Below are 15760 nucleotides of genomic sequence, written 5' to 3' on the forward strand. Positions count from 1 at the left end.
GACTATGCCGCCACAGGCTGAGTCTTTCTCTGCTCCGCAGACTGGCAGTGGGATCACTCACCGGAACCAACAAGCTTCCTGACAAGTAGGTAGGTATCAGCAGCCGTCTCCTGAGGACAAGCCTGCCAGAGATGGATAAGCCAGGCTCAAAGTCTCAGGGCGGGCTGGCTCAGGCCCTCCGTGATACCAGGCCTGAGATGTGAATCCACAGAAGGCAGAACTGGCTGACACTGAAACACCTAGCTCAAGGCTGTCATGTAACAAAAGTGGACAACTTAAGCCTAGGGTGGGAAAAGGACTAGCTCAAAGTCACAGGCAAGGAAGAAATGGGGCGCCTGCTGATACCTCACCAATAAAGCGATAGATTAAGAGTGGAGGAGTTTTGGGAGAAGATCCATTCATAAGGGCAAAGCATCTCGGATTAGCACCCTGATAAAGAGCCCGAGGGGCTCATTACTCCCTTGACCTCTTCCACCATGTGAGGATACATAGAAGGCCTATTTTCACTAGTGAGTCTTTTGGTCTTAAACTTCTTAGTCTCCAGAAATGTGAGCAATTAATTTATGCTGGTTATAAATTATCTAAGGTATTTTGCTATCACATCTCAGATGGAACAAAACAAACCATTTGATGATTTGACTATTTTGGGTTCTTATAGGAAAGCATGGGGCTATTCAAGTTCACCAAGAGAGTTCCTCACCATGGCTTACATCATCCCTCCTCATATATTCACTCACTCAGCAATGCTGGGTGATAAAAGTCAATTCAGGATGGTCCTGTCATGGTTGCTAACCACTGGTCAGTAATGCATCTACTACTTAAATATTTACAATGGACTTAATGCCTACTGGTACCTCAGGATACAGATATGAAAGTTCTGATTATATACAAACTGAGGAGAACTTTCTTGTTCAACTGTTGAAGCTTAGTATGCATGGTGTGGGGGACATCTACACAGTGGTCCTTTGGAAAGGTGGTAAAAACAGCATTCTTCAGTTTCAGGGAGGCAGCTGGGACCCAGAATGTCTGAGTACTTCTATTTGAGAATTGCCTTAAGATCTAATTTATAAGCCAGGGATGTGGGAGAACAGTTTTAGTACATTTTACTTCTCTTTTTAGCTCTGTATTTTGTATTTTTAAATCAAGAAATGAAGATCTTCCCACTTTAACACACTTCTCCCTCTCTTCCTCTCCCCCACAACACACACATTCACCAAATAACTATATCAACTAGGCAAAACAAAACTTCACCTTTCAGATTCCCCCCAAAAATATGGCCTTTAGCAGTGGACATTCCTGAGTCTGAACCCTGAGCCCATACTTGGCCAGCCTATTTAATCATAGCCAATGACACAACCTTTTCCAGTCCAAATTTATTGCCTTTAAAATAGATATGACAATAGACCTTTTCAATAACACTTCCCTGAGGACTAAAGATAATATACTTGTGAGGTCCAATGCTGCATCCAGCAAGCACTGTAAATGATTTTGTGGTTTTTAACACTCTGGTGAGGAGGTTATAGACGTTTGCAAACGTTTTTAGAGACCTTTAGCAGACATGCTTCAGAGTCCTGGCTCTTTGACAGTGGACAGTGGCCATGCGTGCTGGTGATGCACAGTAAAGCAGGATGGCAGGGTCCTTGCTCCTGGCATCTGGGAGGACCACCTAACTCAGAGACCTTCCCATTCAGCACCTCCACCCCAGAGGCAGGGTGGGACAGGGGAGTACAAAGGACCCCTAGAGGTAGTAGTGGCAGCCAGTACCAGTCCATGGAGGCAATGGGCATAGCTGATAAGGATCTGCAGATCCCAAGACTGTCATAAGATCTGGAATCAAGACTTGGGCATCCTAGGCCCCCACATTATTATTATTGCCACCACATCATTTAAAAAATCAGTATTAGGGATTGAACCCTGGATCCCCTACATATTAAGTAAGTGCTCTACCTCTGAAGTACATTCCCAGACCTCTTTTAACATTTGCATTCTGAAACACGGTCTCACAAAGTTGCCCAGGCTGCTTGTGAATTGACTGTAACCCACATGGGCTTGAATTTACAATCCTCCTGGTTCACCCTTTTGAGTAGCTGTACCCTAAGGCCTGGTTCTCCACAACCTCTTAAATATCCAGTTGTCAGCTGGGTGTGGTGGCACAAACCTTTAATCCCAGCACTCAGGAGGCAGAGGTAGGAGGATCACCGTGAGTTCAAGGTCACCCTGAGACCACATAGTGAATTCCAGGTCAGCCTGGGCTAGAGTGAGACCCTACCTTAAAAGAAACAAAATAAAACAAAAATCCAGTTTTCACTTTATTCAGCCAAGGTAGGGCAGTAGATGTGACTGCTGGAGGAAGGGCATGGCCGCTTTCCATGTAGCTGTCCTCTTTCTATGCCCTGGAGTCCACTTAGACTTAGTCAAGCCCCAGGCAACATCTTTACCTGCTTAGCAACAGGGAGTGTCTTCTTCCATCCTCACAAAACCAGCTCGACTTTAAAAGGCTGGTTAACCACTGTCTCACTGAGTAGATAGGGATATCAACTCCTGCTCAAGATTACATACACGTCTCGATGATATGCCCACCAGGCTGAGCAGTGTACAGCAAAGCAAAACCTTCAGAAGACCTGCTTTCCCATCACCATTCAGAGACAGAGGAAATACTCTCTCTACAAGTACAAATTCCTCAAGAAACAAACTTTTAAGCCCTCATATCCTAGAGGGAAGACAGAAGTCAGCTACAGGGAGAATTATAGGAGGTTACCGAATACCTCGACAGGAAGAAGTATACAGATAGAGCATGGGAAAAAATGTCCAGCAGACTGGCTCTGTTCCTTATTAGCCATGTGACCTTGGGCAAGTCATCCAACCTTTCTGGGTTCCCACCTTAGAAACCCATAGGGTTGTGAGAACTCAGTGAAACAGAAATGCATGTGGCGCTTCCTGCTGGGTGCCTGGCACGTGGAATTGATTAGACCAGTCCTGTGGAATGTCAGGGCTGGAGGGGGGCTTGAAAGATGACCTCATTTCACAGACAGAGCAAACAGCACTCATGGAGATAAACTGACTTGCCCAAGGTCACATGGCAAGATCATTGTGGTGTTGGGTCTAGCACCTTCAGTTTATTTTGAAATCAAAGGTCAAAATCTCCGTCCCTGGACCTGCTCTTCCAAGCATGCAAGCTCCCAAACCTGCAGTGGTCCATCAGCCCCCTGAGTCCCAAACTTTCTTTTTCCACTTAATAAGCAAACATGTGGGTATTTCTGCCCAGAAAGATACATAAAAAAAATTAAAGACCAAAATTAAAATCCCAGGCCTGAACAGAAAAGCAGTCTTTTAGGCTTTCTTTTTCTCACCTTCTGCTCCCACTGCCCCCTCCACAAATATTTTGCAACAATAGTAATGCTTCGAGGAAAGAAAAAATAAAAATCTGATGCACTTAACAGATATTTCAGTACAATAATGCATCACAGATGTTCCTATCAAACTGTGAATGCATGCATGCAATTTCACTGAGAAAGCAGTTGTGTTTCTTAGTTTGGGTTGGGGATCTCTGATGATCCCACCTGCCCAGGTTCTATAATCCCATTCTTCCCAGTTAGCCCAAAGCTGCCCAAGAGGATGAAGGAGAGGTTTCATCACCTCCCTCCAAAATGATACCAGGACAAATTGATACAGCCAGACTCTCCAGCAGGTGGTGAAGGGTGTGGAGATTAGGGAGTGGAAAGGATTCCTGTTTTCTTTTGCTCAGGACTTGCTTTCTACAGCCCTTTCAAAAAGCTGGACCCAAGAACAATTTGAAGAGCGGGCCCAGGCTGGTGGTGGGTGGGTGTGTTTTTGCAACAGAAATTGGAGTCTGTTTGATCTTCAAACATGGGCTTTGGAGATTGTCAGCAGGCTCCTTGCTGGCCGATGAACAGCTCTCAGGAACCTTTCCTAAAACATAAGCTCACACACTTCGCAGCAAATGTTTTCAACCCACCAGAGCCATCATTTGGTTGAACAGCAGTGTTTCCAGACCCCCAAAGAAAGATAGTTTTGTTGTTTTAAGAGAAACAGATTAAAGACAGGGGCTGTTTAACCAGAGAGCTCTAGTGCGCCCTTCAGCTCTGTGAGGTTCCTCTGCAGTTGGTACAAAGAGGATGTTGAGCGCAACGGTGGATCCCAGTCTCCCGAAACCTAAAAAAGATATCCACTGGGAACAACCATAAGGGATCTGAGCAGAAAGGCCTCCCACAACACTGACTCCAAAATGAGATGGGCGGTGAGTGCTGGGGACTGCCACAGATAGTATCAGCTCACGAGGCTGGCAGGGGGAAAGTCACTTCAGAGGGAGAGAGCCGCTCTGTTCAGAGGGCACCGCGCTGGGGCAGAGAATACACAGGATTTTCCCCGTGGAGAAGGAGGCAGGCATAGTCAGAACCCTGCAGGGCGTGACTAACTGCCCCAATATTCCTGCCACTGGGGCCCTCTGGGTAAGGACTCCACAATTATGGGAGAGCCAGCAGGAGAACTGACAAACCATCCTTTCATTTGGTCGGCAAATCAATCTGGCTTCTTACCTCCCCAGGGACAGTATTGCATTTCCCCTAGAAAAACAAAGGCTGGAGATCTCGGAGAAGGGGGATCATTTTCGGTGGTGGTTTCCCTAGTGAAGAGCTTGCAACATCTCTGAAACAGTCAGCAGGTCTGACTCCAGTGGTATAGTTTTGGGTTCCGTCATTTTATGAGTCTCTTTCTTTCCTTCATGGTGAACATGCATGTCATGTCTTGGGGCCACATCTCACTTAAGGCATCTATCTGGATCCTTTATTCAGGTCTCCTTGTTGGAGCCACCAGCCTGGGAGCCCCCACCCTGGGATTGACAGCCCTGTTCTCTAGGCACAGATGTGAACTCATTGTTTCCAGGGCCTCAGAGTTGAGTTTGGGACCAGTGAGTTGCGAATGACCTCTACCCATGGAGACAGGCTTTTAATGACATTTTGCTGGATCAGGTCTCTGGCAGCCAGAGACTTTAAACCTCTTAAGCCCTTCCCTTCGCCTAGCCACCCTGCACCCATTCCTAGGTTCAAAAATCAAAACTGTCAACCTTAAGCAAACACATTTCTCTGAAATTATTAACCCCCAAAGTCTCCTCCCTGACTTTCTCCTGGTTTTAGAGGCAGCCCCAGAGTCACAGAGTTCAGCAAAGGCCACGGGGAACTATGCAGGATTTCACCTGAAACAGCAAACCGGAGCTGGTAGAGGCAAGTTCACAACCACCTTCTCAGCCAGCCCAGCCCTGGCACATGTCCTCTCCCATGCTGCCACCTCCATACAGACACAGCAGCAAGTGTGTGTCCACACCACGCACGGCCTCAGAACAGCCTCATACTCTCAAGATGTCTGGGGAAGCTGCACATGGGCAACTCCCTCTTTCTGTTGTGGATCATTCTGATGCTCCCAGGGAAATTCCTCCTGCTCAGGCAAGCACAGCAGGTGGAGAGTGGATATCCCTAACAGGGAACCACGGAAATGGAGGGAAGCACTACACTCTGGCACACACCAGCTTCCTCTCATCCCACCAAGGCAGCCCAGTACTGCCCCAGGGCCAGAAAGACCCCCCCCCCCGCAAAAACATAAAAGAACCTAGATGTGGCAGCCTGCTGGAGGAAGACAAAACACTCAGAAACCAGGACCAAGGCAAGAGAGATTGCTTCCTGAGCTGACATGGGGGTTCCTACCTGGGAGAAGTTGAGCCCATTGAGGGGGTGGCACTGCTCCTCCACCCGCTCCACAGCTCCAGTGCTCTTCTTCATCTTCTCAGCCTGCTGGGCAAGGTAGAGGTCCAGCACAGGTACACCCCGGGAGCGCACATCAGTCTCCGTGAGAGAGTTCACCATGAGCATGACCCACACAGGCCTCTTGCGCTCCCAGTTGCCAGCAATGGCATTGAATAGGTAGTCGGCATAGAGCCCTTTGCCGCGCTGTGCTGGCGTCATCCACGAGGGCATCATCAGCTTCACGTAGTCCAGATGGCGCTTCAGGCGCCAGTAGAGCTCATGTGGCAGTACATCCTGCAGGTTCTCCCCATGAGGGAGCAGCTGGCAGCTGGCCAGTGCTGAGATGGTATAGGGGTCCGTCAAGTCTAGCTCAAAGTAGACACGGGCGCTGGCCTGGAAGGCTGCCTTGGAGTTGTCTGGGATGAAGTCCCAGACACGGGTGTAGGGAACATGGATGGTACCAAATAGGTAGGCTGGGGGATGGCGCCGGATAGTCCACAAGAAGGAGTTCAGGTCCCTCTGCTGCAAGGGGAGAGGAGAACACCAATGAGGTTGTAGGTGGCAGAGCAGAGCCAGGGTGGGCACAGTGGCTGGCAGGGGGGGGTTGGGGATGGAAGGCAGAAACCCACTTGCAATAGCTTTGCAAGCTGAAAGCCACACACTCAAATCTTGGCTTTGCTCTGTCTTACACGAGTGATCTTGAGCTAATCATTTCACTTCCCACAGACTCAGTTTCCTCATCTGTAAAGTGGGGCTGAGTTTGGGGGTAGGATTAAAGACACCACACATGTATCTGAAGTCCTCCAAACAGTGCCAGACACAGAAGAAGTGGGCAGTGAAGGGAGGGTCTCTTTATGACTAACTTGCACTATGAGAGCCAAGGACTGCCACACCACCTGAGAACGTTCATGCTTGGCCAAGCTAAACCTTCACCAGTGGTGTTTCATGTAGAGGGTGGGGAGAGGGGGACCAAGAGTCCTGCTCTGGCAAGAAGGGAGGAAGTCATATAACTTTTAAATACAACCATTAGAAGACACATGCCAAGCGCGCTTTGAAAGCAGAACACCTATTAAAAACAGCACACCTATTTTGACAGCTCCTTCCCATTCTTCAGAGTGGATATGGTTTTCTTTTTGGAGGGCAGCTCTGGGGTGTTACCTACTTTGCTCCACCAACTGAGGCTATAGATGAGAAAGTGCTTTAAACCCTTGCAAAGTCAAACCTCACTCAATTTCAACTTTGCAAGGAGAGGACCCGTAGCATTAAACGTAGCATTAATCCCAAGAAATGTACATGTTCTGGGTGATTTCCAGATGTCTCCACCAAAAAAAAAAAAAAAAATGTGTACCTGGTCTCTATGCGCAGTGCTGTCATTGGCTATGACCTAAGCTTTCAGCAGGTATGTATGTGTGCGCATGCATGTGAGCAGGGTATTATACACATCATGGGGCTAAATTCCCGGATCTGGATTAGAACCGGAGTAAGGGGCATGAGTAAGGGACTATCATTTCTCTTAGGAAAAGACATTTTCCATCCAGCAAAGCTCATGGAGTGTACACTGACCACTTGCAAACTTCACATCAACTTATGACAAGCTTTTTGCCTGATGCTGAGACAAAGGGACTATATTTTGGGGAGTTGGTGGAAGCAACGGTACCATACTTTACTAAGGAACTTTAGAAGTTGTAAATCTGAACACACTTGAGATACACGAGTGCCTGCCAGCTAAAGAGCTCCCTGCTTCTGCACAAGGCAGGCTGCTAGAGGTGCACCTTGCCCGAGGTCAGCCCACCCCCAGCGAACAGGGCAGCACAGGCGGACCCCGCCAGTTCCCTAGGCCCCTATTCAGACTTCTTGCTATTGCACTTATCTATACTTAAAGGGAAGAATCCTGAGGGAAACTGAGGGACTCCTGACTTGGGAAGGAAAATCAGGAGAACTGGTAATTACTTGATCCCCAAAGGAAACATTGGCTAGCATATTGTGGCATTTCCTGTTCCGAGCCTGGACTCTTCCCTTTTTCAGGAAACAGGAGCACTTGGAATAGTAGGTGCTGAGCTTCAGAGAGAGAAATGGGAGTCAGCACCAGAGGATAGATAGTCTGCCCTTAGGTCAGAACCAGAGGGCCAAGAGAGGGGGATAGGGTTGTGAAGAGGGTGTGTGTGTGGGTGGGTGCGTGCGTGCGTGTGTGTGCGTGTGTGTGTGTGTGTGTGTGTGTGTGTGTGTGTAGGAGAGCAAAAGGGCAGGAAGCCAGACAAGAGAAGGGCAAGGAATGTGGATAGATAGGGGGAGAGACAGAGAGTCACCAAAGGATAAAGACAGAATGAAAGGCACCAGAGAATGAAAAGGGGTATCAAGAAAAGAAACTGTTCAAGCAAGACCCAGAGGACAGTACCAGTTAGTGGGGAAAGAACCTAAGGGGAAGCGCTCCACCTCCTCCGCTAGGCTGGGCTGGGCTCAGAGCAGGAGCCCCGGCAGGCAGATGCTGGGGGTGGGGGGGAGCGCCCAGGCTGTGCCCCAAGGGCGGAGGTGGAGCGGGTGGAGTAAGGTGGGCGAGAAAGGCAGGTCCCCTACCATCGCCCACGGGCTGGGGTGCCCGGGTGGGCGGGAGAGTGGCGGGGCAGGCGCTCGCTCACCGATCCGGGCGGCCGGCACTGTCCTCCGTCCAGGGGGTTCGGGCGGGCGCGGGCGGTGGCGAGGAGGGCGGCGAGCAGCGGCCCCGCCAGGGCGGCGTGCATCCTGCCGGGAGCCCGCGGGACACGAGGGACCCTCCTGGGCAGAGCCCCCTCAGCAGGGCGGGGTGCCCCCCAGCTGGGCACCGAGGATCTTCTGGAGCGCCGGGCTCCAGGCGTGAGATGCTGGGAGCCCTCTGGGGCGTGGCTGGATGTCCCTGCCGAACCTGGGGGTCCCTCTGGGGCGGGGCTCCGGCTGTTGGAAGAAGGGGATCCTCTGGGGCGGGGCCGCTCACCAGGGCGGTCAGCCCGGTTGGCCGAGCCTCGGGATTCTGCGAGCGCGCAGGGGTCCCGGGCGAGCGGCGTGAGGGTCCCGGGTCACGAGGGGACCTGGGGTTATGCGGGGCACCCGGGGAGGGGGCGGACGCCAGGGTCCCAGGGGCGCGCGGCGCTCGAGGGGGCGCGCAGCGGGACAAGTGCGGCGCGGGGCGCGGCGGGCCGGGGGTCGGCTCTGCGCAGCCCGGGGCCCCCGAGCCCGGCTCAGAGGGGCGGCGGGCGGCCGCGCGGCCGCTGCCCGGGCTCCGCCATGCTGCTCCGCGGCCGGCAGGGAGGGAGGCAGAGAGGAGGGCGGGAGCGCGGCGCGGAGCCGGGCCGGGCCGGGCGGGGGGCTGGGGCCGCCGGGCGGGGGGAGGGGAGGACCCGCGCGGGGGGCGGGGGCCGGGGGCCGCGCGGGGCCGGGCCGGGCCGCAGGGAGTCGGGGCGAGCTCGGCGCCCGGGCGCGGCGAGGCGGGGTCTGATGGGCATGGCAGGCGCTCGCTGGCTCCCCGCTGGCTCCCTCGCTCACTCCCTCTCACGCGCGCGGAGGGAGGCGAAGTTCGCGGCAGCCACTTCCCAACTTTCCAAACTTCCCAGCGCAACTTTTTCCTCTCCTCCCCTGCCCGCGCCTCCGCCTCCCCTCCCTCCCTCTCCCGGCGCCCGCGCCGCGCCGCGCCGCGGCTTCCGAGCGCCGCCGCCAGGGGACGCGCTCCGCAACGCCCGTGGGCTCCGCGGTGCCGCCGGGCCCGAGTGGCAGGCAGGGCAAATGTGGGACGTGGACCGCCCTCGGCCAGCACACGCGCGAGTCCCGGCGAGAGTGCAGCCCGGCTTTTGGGCAGGCACAGCTAGACTACCGGAGAACCCAGTAATCAAGGGACATCCAGAGAAGCTGGTATTTAGAACTTGGCATCGCGGTGATGCTGTACAGCTGAGCACTGGTATGTACCTTAGGTGCTTTACCAACACTCGCTGAGTTGAAGCAAGACATCTTTAAAGGACAGAAAGCGATCGTCGTCAAAGTCCCTTGGACCTTCCATTTGGCCAGTTGTCTCCCATCTGTTTTCCTGGGTCTACACAGAATTTCTGTGTGTGGGTAGGGCAGGGTAAGAATTCACGTTCCTTTCTTAAAGTACAGGAATTAAAATTCCGTAAAAACCAATTCGCTTCTGTACCCAGGAGACGATGGAGGCTCAAAGAAGTTTAAAAGACGAGACCCAACTTTCTGGACCATTAGCAACAATTAGGGAAACTAAGTCACACCTCTCTCTGTCTAACCTGTTTGAGGAGAGTTGTTGAGTTCACTGCCCTGGAGTCAGAGCTTAAAGGATGAATTCGGTCATGGTTTCAGGAGACTGCAGTTGACAGACAGACAAGGACAGATTTGCAAAATATAGGCAATCCCGCCAGAAACACAGGGAAATGCCTGGCACAGAAAACATGTTCCTAACACAGCTGGAGTCACAGGGATGAGTCCTAGAACGTGGTCTTGAAGGGTTAGTTGGAGGTAGCTCAGAAGGAGAGGCAGCAGTAGGTGCCAAGGGGGAGAGGTGTGAGGGCGCCAGTGCCCAAGGTCACTACCAGCAGTTAGGAGGATGGAGTAGAGAGCAGGAGGCAGGAGCTGAAGCTGTGCCTTGCTGCCAGGCCAGGGGTCTATTGTTGTATATGCACAGTTCCGCCTGAGAAGTCCTTACAGGATTTGAAGGGAACAGCTTCACTTACAGGACTCATGGATGAAAGGGGCAAACTGTAGCCAGAGAGGTCAGTGGGGAGCTGGGCCATAGTGGGGAACCAGAGCCTGAGCCTACATCTCCTGACTGCAGCTTCATGCTCTCCCCACTTCTCCCACTCATGCCTCAGAGCACCACACTGAGCAACCAGAAGGAGGGATGGGGAAAGATTGGGTGAGGAAGACCAGATGCCTGGAGGGGCAGAAGGCGGAACCCAGGCTCTAAACCACTAAAAGGAATACCAAAAAAAGAAGTGGACACCAGAAACGACTCCACACGCTTCATGTCATCATTTCCTCTCCTATTATGCAGCTCTGTGGAGGTGGCATCAGCCACTGTGAGGTCATCACTATCTAGGTCACTTTGTAAGACAGTATTGTAAGCACTCCTCTCCTTCCTTTGGCTCTGACATTCTTTCTGCCATCTTTCTGCAATGGACCCTGGACCCTGGAGGGTGTGATAGAGACAAACCTCCACACCCAATGGTAGAGCTCTGTGTTTACTGCCATTGCCCATCAGGTCCAGTAGGAAGGGTGGGAAAGAGCTCAGGGCTCAAGAGGGGGCACAGACTGCAGCCTGCTCTGCTTGGGGGCACATCCGGCCCACTCGTCTTTTATTGCATCTTAATTAAGTTGTTCAATCAGATAGGTACTAGGAATCTGTAGGCTGTAACTGCTGGAGCAGGAGCAAAAGCCTTGTAGCATAACTAAACCAACAAAGTCACTCTCTTGAGCAGGTCTAGGAGCCCTGCCCTGTACTGCGGAAGGGTAACCCTGCTGGGTGAGTGAGGAGGGCCTTTGCTGCTGCTGGCAGGACTCTGCCTGCCCCAGGAAGAGCTTTGCCCCAGGCCTGAGTGCTGGCCTTTTGGCAGACACTGCCTGGGCTTTAGCACTTTCTGACCAACATTCACTTCCAGTTCTGACTCTTACTCCCTCTGCCTTCTCCACCCCGGCCTTGGCTGGAAGGTAATCCTTGCTGAATGAAGGACAGAATTGCCTGCGGGTAAGAAGAGAGGCTGACTACAAAACCAGCAGAGGCTGAAGCTGAAGACTAGAGTGAAGGAAAAGTACCAGGGGAAAATGTGGACACTGTGATGATCCAGCAAAGAGCATTCCTGCATACAAGCTGGAAATAGGCGCATGTCACAGAGCACAGGAGAGGATCAGGAGAGATACCTGCAACAGCACTAGCTGAGCAGGGACATGCTGGGTGTAGAGAAACCAGCCAGGTTTTGTCCTCAGGGAATTTGCCATCCAGTGGAAAGGACTAGCTGCAAACAGATGGGACTGAGGAGCAACCAGGCAGCCTTGGGAGAGAAGTCACCAACAAAGGGCTTCGCCAAGAAGGTGACTGGTCTTTAAGAAGGAGTTGGTCTTTAAGATTGAGCAGGAGCTTGGAGAGGTGGCACATACCTGTAACCTCAGCACTTGGGAAGCTGAGGTAGGAGGATGGAGAATTTGAGGATAGCTTGGCCTACATAGTGAGCCCTGTCTCAAAAACCAAACCAAAACAACAGCAGCGACAAAAACCAAACAACAACAGCAAAAGAATAAGCAAGAGTTGGAGAATGAAGAAAAGAAGGGCATTTGAGGAAGTAGGACCATGTGCAAGGCGCAGCAGGATGCTTGATACATTAAGGGAACTGGGAACAATGATAGAGGAGAACTAGACTTGGAGAGAGTCAGAAACAGCACTAGGAAAGACTCTGCAGGGTCTTAGAAAGTTTTGTATCCTGTCCTTTAGGAGAGGTCGCGTTAGTGTGATGCCAGCAGAGGAGGCTAACTCATCAGGTTCCACATGGGCAATGCCTGGCTGTGCGAGCTTCAGGGATACGCAGTGTGTCATCTCTACTTGAACATGTTTATAGGGTCATGATATGCACTGTTGTGTAACAGACCTTCCCTTCTCCAGCTACTTGCAACTTTTGAGTAAGTCAAGAAATTTTTGTAGGTGGCACATTAAAATTACACTTAAGTAAACTGTGTTGCAATGAACTCAAAGGTGCAGATATCTTTTTTTAGATACTGATTCTTTTTTTTTATAATGCTCAGCAATGAAATTTGCTATATTATAATTTTTTGAAGATTTTTCATGCTGTTTTTCATAAGGCTGTACCAATATTCCTACCAATAAGTGTAAGGATTGGCCAAAAGAACAAACTTTCAGCTATAAGATAAACAAGTCCTGGGAATCTAGATATGTATAGGGTGGGTGGTGTTCAATATGTTCATTAATTAGATTGTGATAATCATATTACAATGAATGTATATTATTAAGCCATCATGTTGTACACTGTAAACATATACAACTGTCAATTACATTTTTCAAAATGACAAAAATAGATTTTAAATAAAGAAAAAATTATGTAAGGACCGGGTGGTGCAATGTCATAAAAATCTAAGCATGCCAAAAGCATAAAGTTCAAGACTTTCCTGAAGGAGGCAGGATTTGAACCAGTTTATGACTGCCAAACAGGGTTCGATGGAAGAAAGAGCCTTCTGTCTGCATTCCATGTTGTTGAAGGTGCTGAAGCCGAGGAGGGCAGAGTGAGAAGCACATTCTGGCTGAGAGAAGGCGGTGGTACCGAGAGTGGGCTGGGAATGATTTGGCAAGTGAAGGAAGAAGAAGAAATGTGGTTAATGCATAGCAATCCAATGCTAGACCCATTACCTTTCCTAAAGTATCTCAGGGACACGGTGAGGCAGATACTTTTGTCTCCCCACTCACTATTTTAAAGATAAGACATGGAAACATCTCTGAAGGGAGCAGTGACATTCATGTCATGAAGCTGATGGCTAGAAGGATGCTTGCTGAGCCCTTTCCACCAAAGCTTTCAGATGTGAATGGGAAGGGTGTGCACACAATGGATGCCAGAATGGAGGTGGCTTATGAATGGACACATATGCACACAGTCACTGGGAAGCATGTGACCCCACCACATATGGCAGTTTTGAGCTGTGCCTCCCAATCTAGTTAGGACAGTGGGCTAATTGTCAGGATTTGTCTTTCACTTTAGCCCAAACTTTGCAAGGCTCCATCCCTCTGGATTCAACTGATGTACAGAAAGGGAAAGAAGAAACGTGATGCTTGAAACCAAATACACCATCGAGCTGACCACTAAATGGCACTTAGCCCCCAAGTGTACACACAGCTGCTCAATGTAATGAAGGCTGCAGACCATGTTCCTGGATATAAAATAACAAACCACATATAAAGCTTTACATTGCTGTGTAATTAGCACAGATCTGTGATTGTAGTGACAATTGTAATGACAGCCAGGGGCTGGGGGTGGGGGGGATGGACAGAGGGACTTGGGCTGCAAGCACAGGAAGTAAGTGGGAAAGACTGGAGTTCAAGTCCCTGCTCTACCACTCATTCTCTTTGGCCTTGGGCAAGTTATTTAAACTCTAAACTCATAGTATTTTTGTCTGTGTGAGCAGGCAATGCCAAACTGCTTGACAACAGCATGTTTCCCATCCCTCTGCCCTCAAGGACCTTTGATGATTTGAAAGAACACTTGTCATAACTGGGAAGGTGCTACTGGCATCTAGTGGTTGGAGGCCTGGATGCTGCTCAGTATCTCAAATGTGCAGGGCAATGCTGTCTATGGTTATCTAATCTCAAATGCCAGACCTACTGACATTGAGAAATCTTGCTACATAGGACTGCTATTCGATGCTGCAATAATTCTTAGCTTTAATTGATCATTTTCTGTGTGCTAGGTACTGTTTTAGCATTCCTTTTTTTGCGAGTGTGTGTATGTATGTGATGTTTGTATGTATGTTCTTATATATGGGAGCAGGTGTTCATTAGGATTCACCTGAAGTGTGTGTGTGTGGGTATGCATGCACATGTGTGTGGGCAAAGGGCAAAGGCAGATGTCAGGTGTCTGCTTCAATTGGTCTTCACCTTATTTATTTACTGTTGTTTTTTTTTTTTTTTTTGAGGGAGGGTCTCCAAGTCAGCCCAGGCTGACTTGGAATTCTGTAGCTTCAGGCTGGCCTCAAGTTACAGCGATCCTCCTACCTAAACCTCCTAAGTGCTAGGATTAAAGGAGTGTGCCACCGTGCTAGGGACACAGAGAGAGAATGGACATACCAGGGTCTCTAGCCACTGTAAATGAACTCCAGATGCATGAGCCACTTTGTACATCTGGCTTTACATGGGTACTAGGGAATCAATCTCCAGTTGTTAGGCTGTGCAGGCAAGTGCCTTAACCACTGAGAAATCTCTCCAGCCCTTCACATTATTTTTTTGTTGTTGTTTTATGAGGTAGGGTCTCACTTTAGCTCAGGCTGACCTGGAATTCTCTATGTAGTCTCAGGGTGGCCTCGAACTCACAGCGATCCTCCTACCTCTGCCTCTGAGTGCTGGGATTAAAGGCGTGTGCCACCATGCCCGGCTTTTCACCTTATTTTTTGAGACAGGGCATCTCTCTCTCCCCCGGCCCCTTCTCTCTCAGCGCAGGATCATGGATGCAGGTAGACTAGCTAGCCAGGAAAACCTTAGCTATCCTCCTGTCGCCACCTCCCCTGTGCTATCATGTCTGGCTTTTCTGGCTTTTACATGGGTGCTGGGATCTGAACTCAGATTCTCATGTTGGCGTTACAAGTACTTTGCACAAGGAACCAACTCCCTCCTTCACCATTTGAATGTACTAGCTTACACGTGTCCATAGCAAGTCTATGAGGAAGCTATCATTCTACAGATGAGGAAATTGGGGCACAGGGAGAAAACTTGCCCAAAGTCATACACCTGGAAGCAGTGGAGCAGAACAGATTGAACAAGGAGTATGTCTCAGAGCCTCCTTCCCATGAAGTGGAGCTCATGCCTAACAGGCTTCAGTGCCTGGCACGTGGCAGCAAAGGTGGCTTTCTAGAGACAGTGGGCGTGTGTGTTCATTCATCCACACAGCACACATGCGTCTGGAGACTAGCCAGTGCTTGGTGCTGAAGACTAGTGAACAAGACCGGAAGGGCGCTTGTTCACACTCACCTTACTTTCCAATTGATGAAGACTAATACACAGGCAGGTAAATAACAATGAAGACAGCATAAGTGGTAGACAGTGTCTGGTGAATGATGAGAAAGAGTGTGCCATCAACAGATCTAAGGGAAGGGCATTATCTATACAAGAAACAGTGTAGGCAAAGGCCCTTTGGTAGGGAGGTACCATAGTAAGTATGTTCAGGAAAAAAACAATAGAGGAGTCAGACCAAGGTCATGAGGAAGAAAATTCCAGGTCAACACAGAGAAGGGGCTAAGTGAGTTAAGACTGTGTCAAGGCCAGG

General features: G+C 50.3%; 1 protein-coding gene across 1 annotated transcript in view; it reads right to left on the reverse strand.

Annotated features, from left to right (window-relative positions):
- Trabd2b (TraB domain containing 2B) overlaps window positions 1–8821 on the reverse strand; it is a 205388-nt gene extending 196567 nt beyond the window's left edge. The window contains exons 1-2 of the mRNA XM_004663248.2: window positions 8393–8821; window positions 5718–6278 (exon numbers count right to left, since the gene is read on the reverse strand). Coding sequence (XP_004663305.1) covers window positions 5718–6278; window positions 8393–8494 — 663 coding nt within the window. The 5' untranslated portion in view covers window positions 8495–8821. The remainder of the gene's footprint in view (window positions 1–5717; window positions 6279–8392) is intronic.
- Window positions 8822–15760: the final 6939 nt, after the last annotated feature.

The sequence above is a fragment of the Jaculus jaculus genome, chromosome 5, assembly GCF_020740685.1.
Source record: "Jaculus jaculus isolate mJacJac1 chromosome 5, mJacJac1.mat.Y.cur, whole genome shotgun sequence".
In the NCBI taxonomy this organism is placed as follows: Eukaryota; Metazoa; Chordata; class Mammalia; order Rodentia; family Dipodidae; genus Jaculus; species Jaculus jaculus.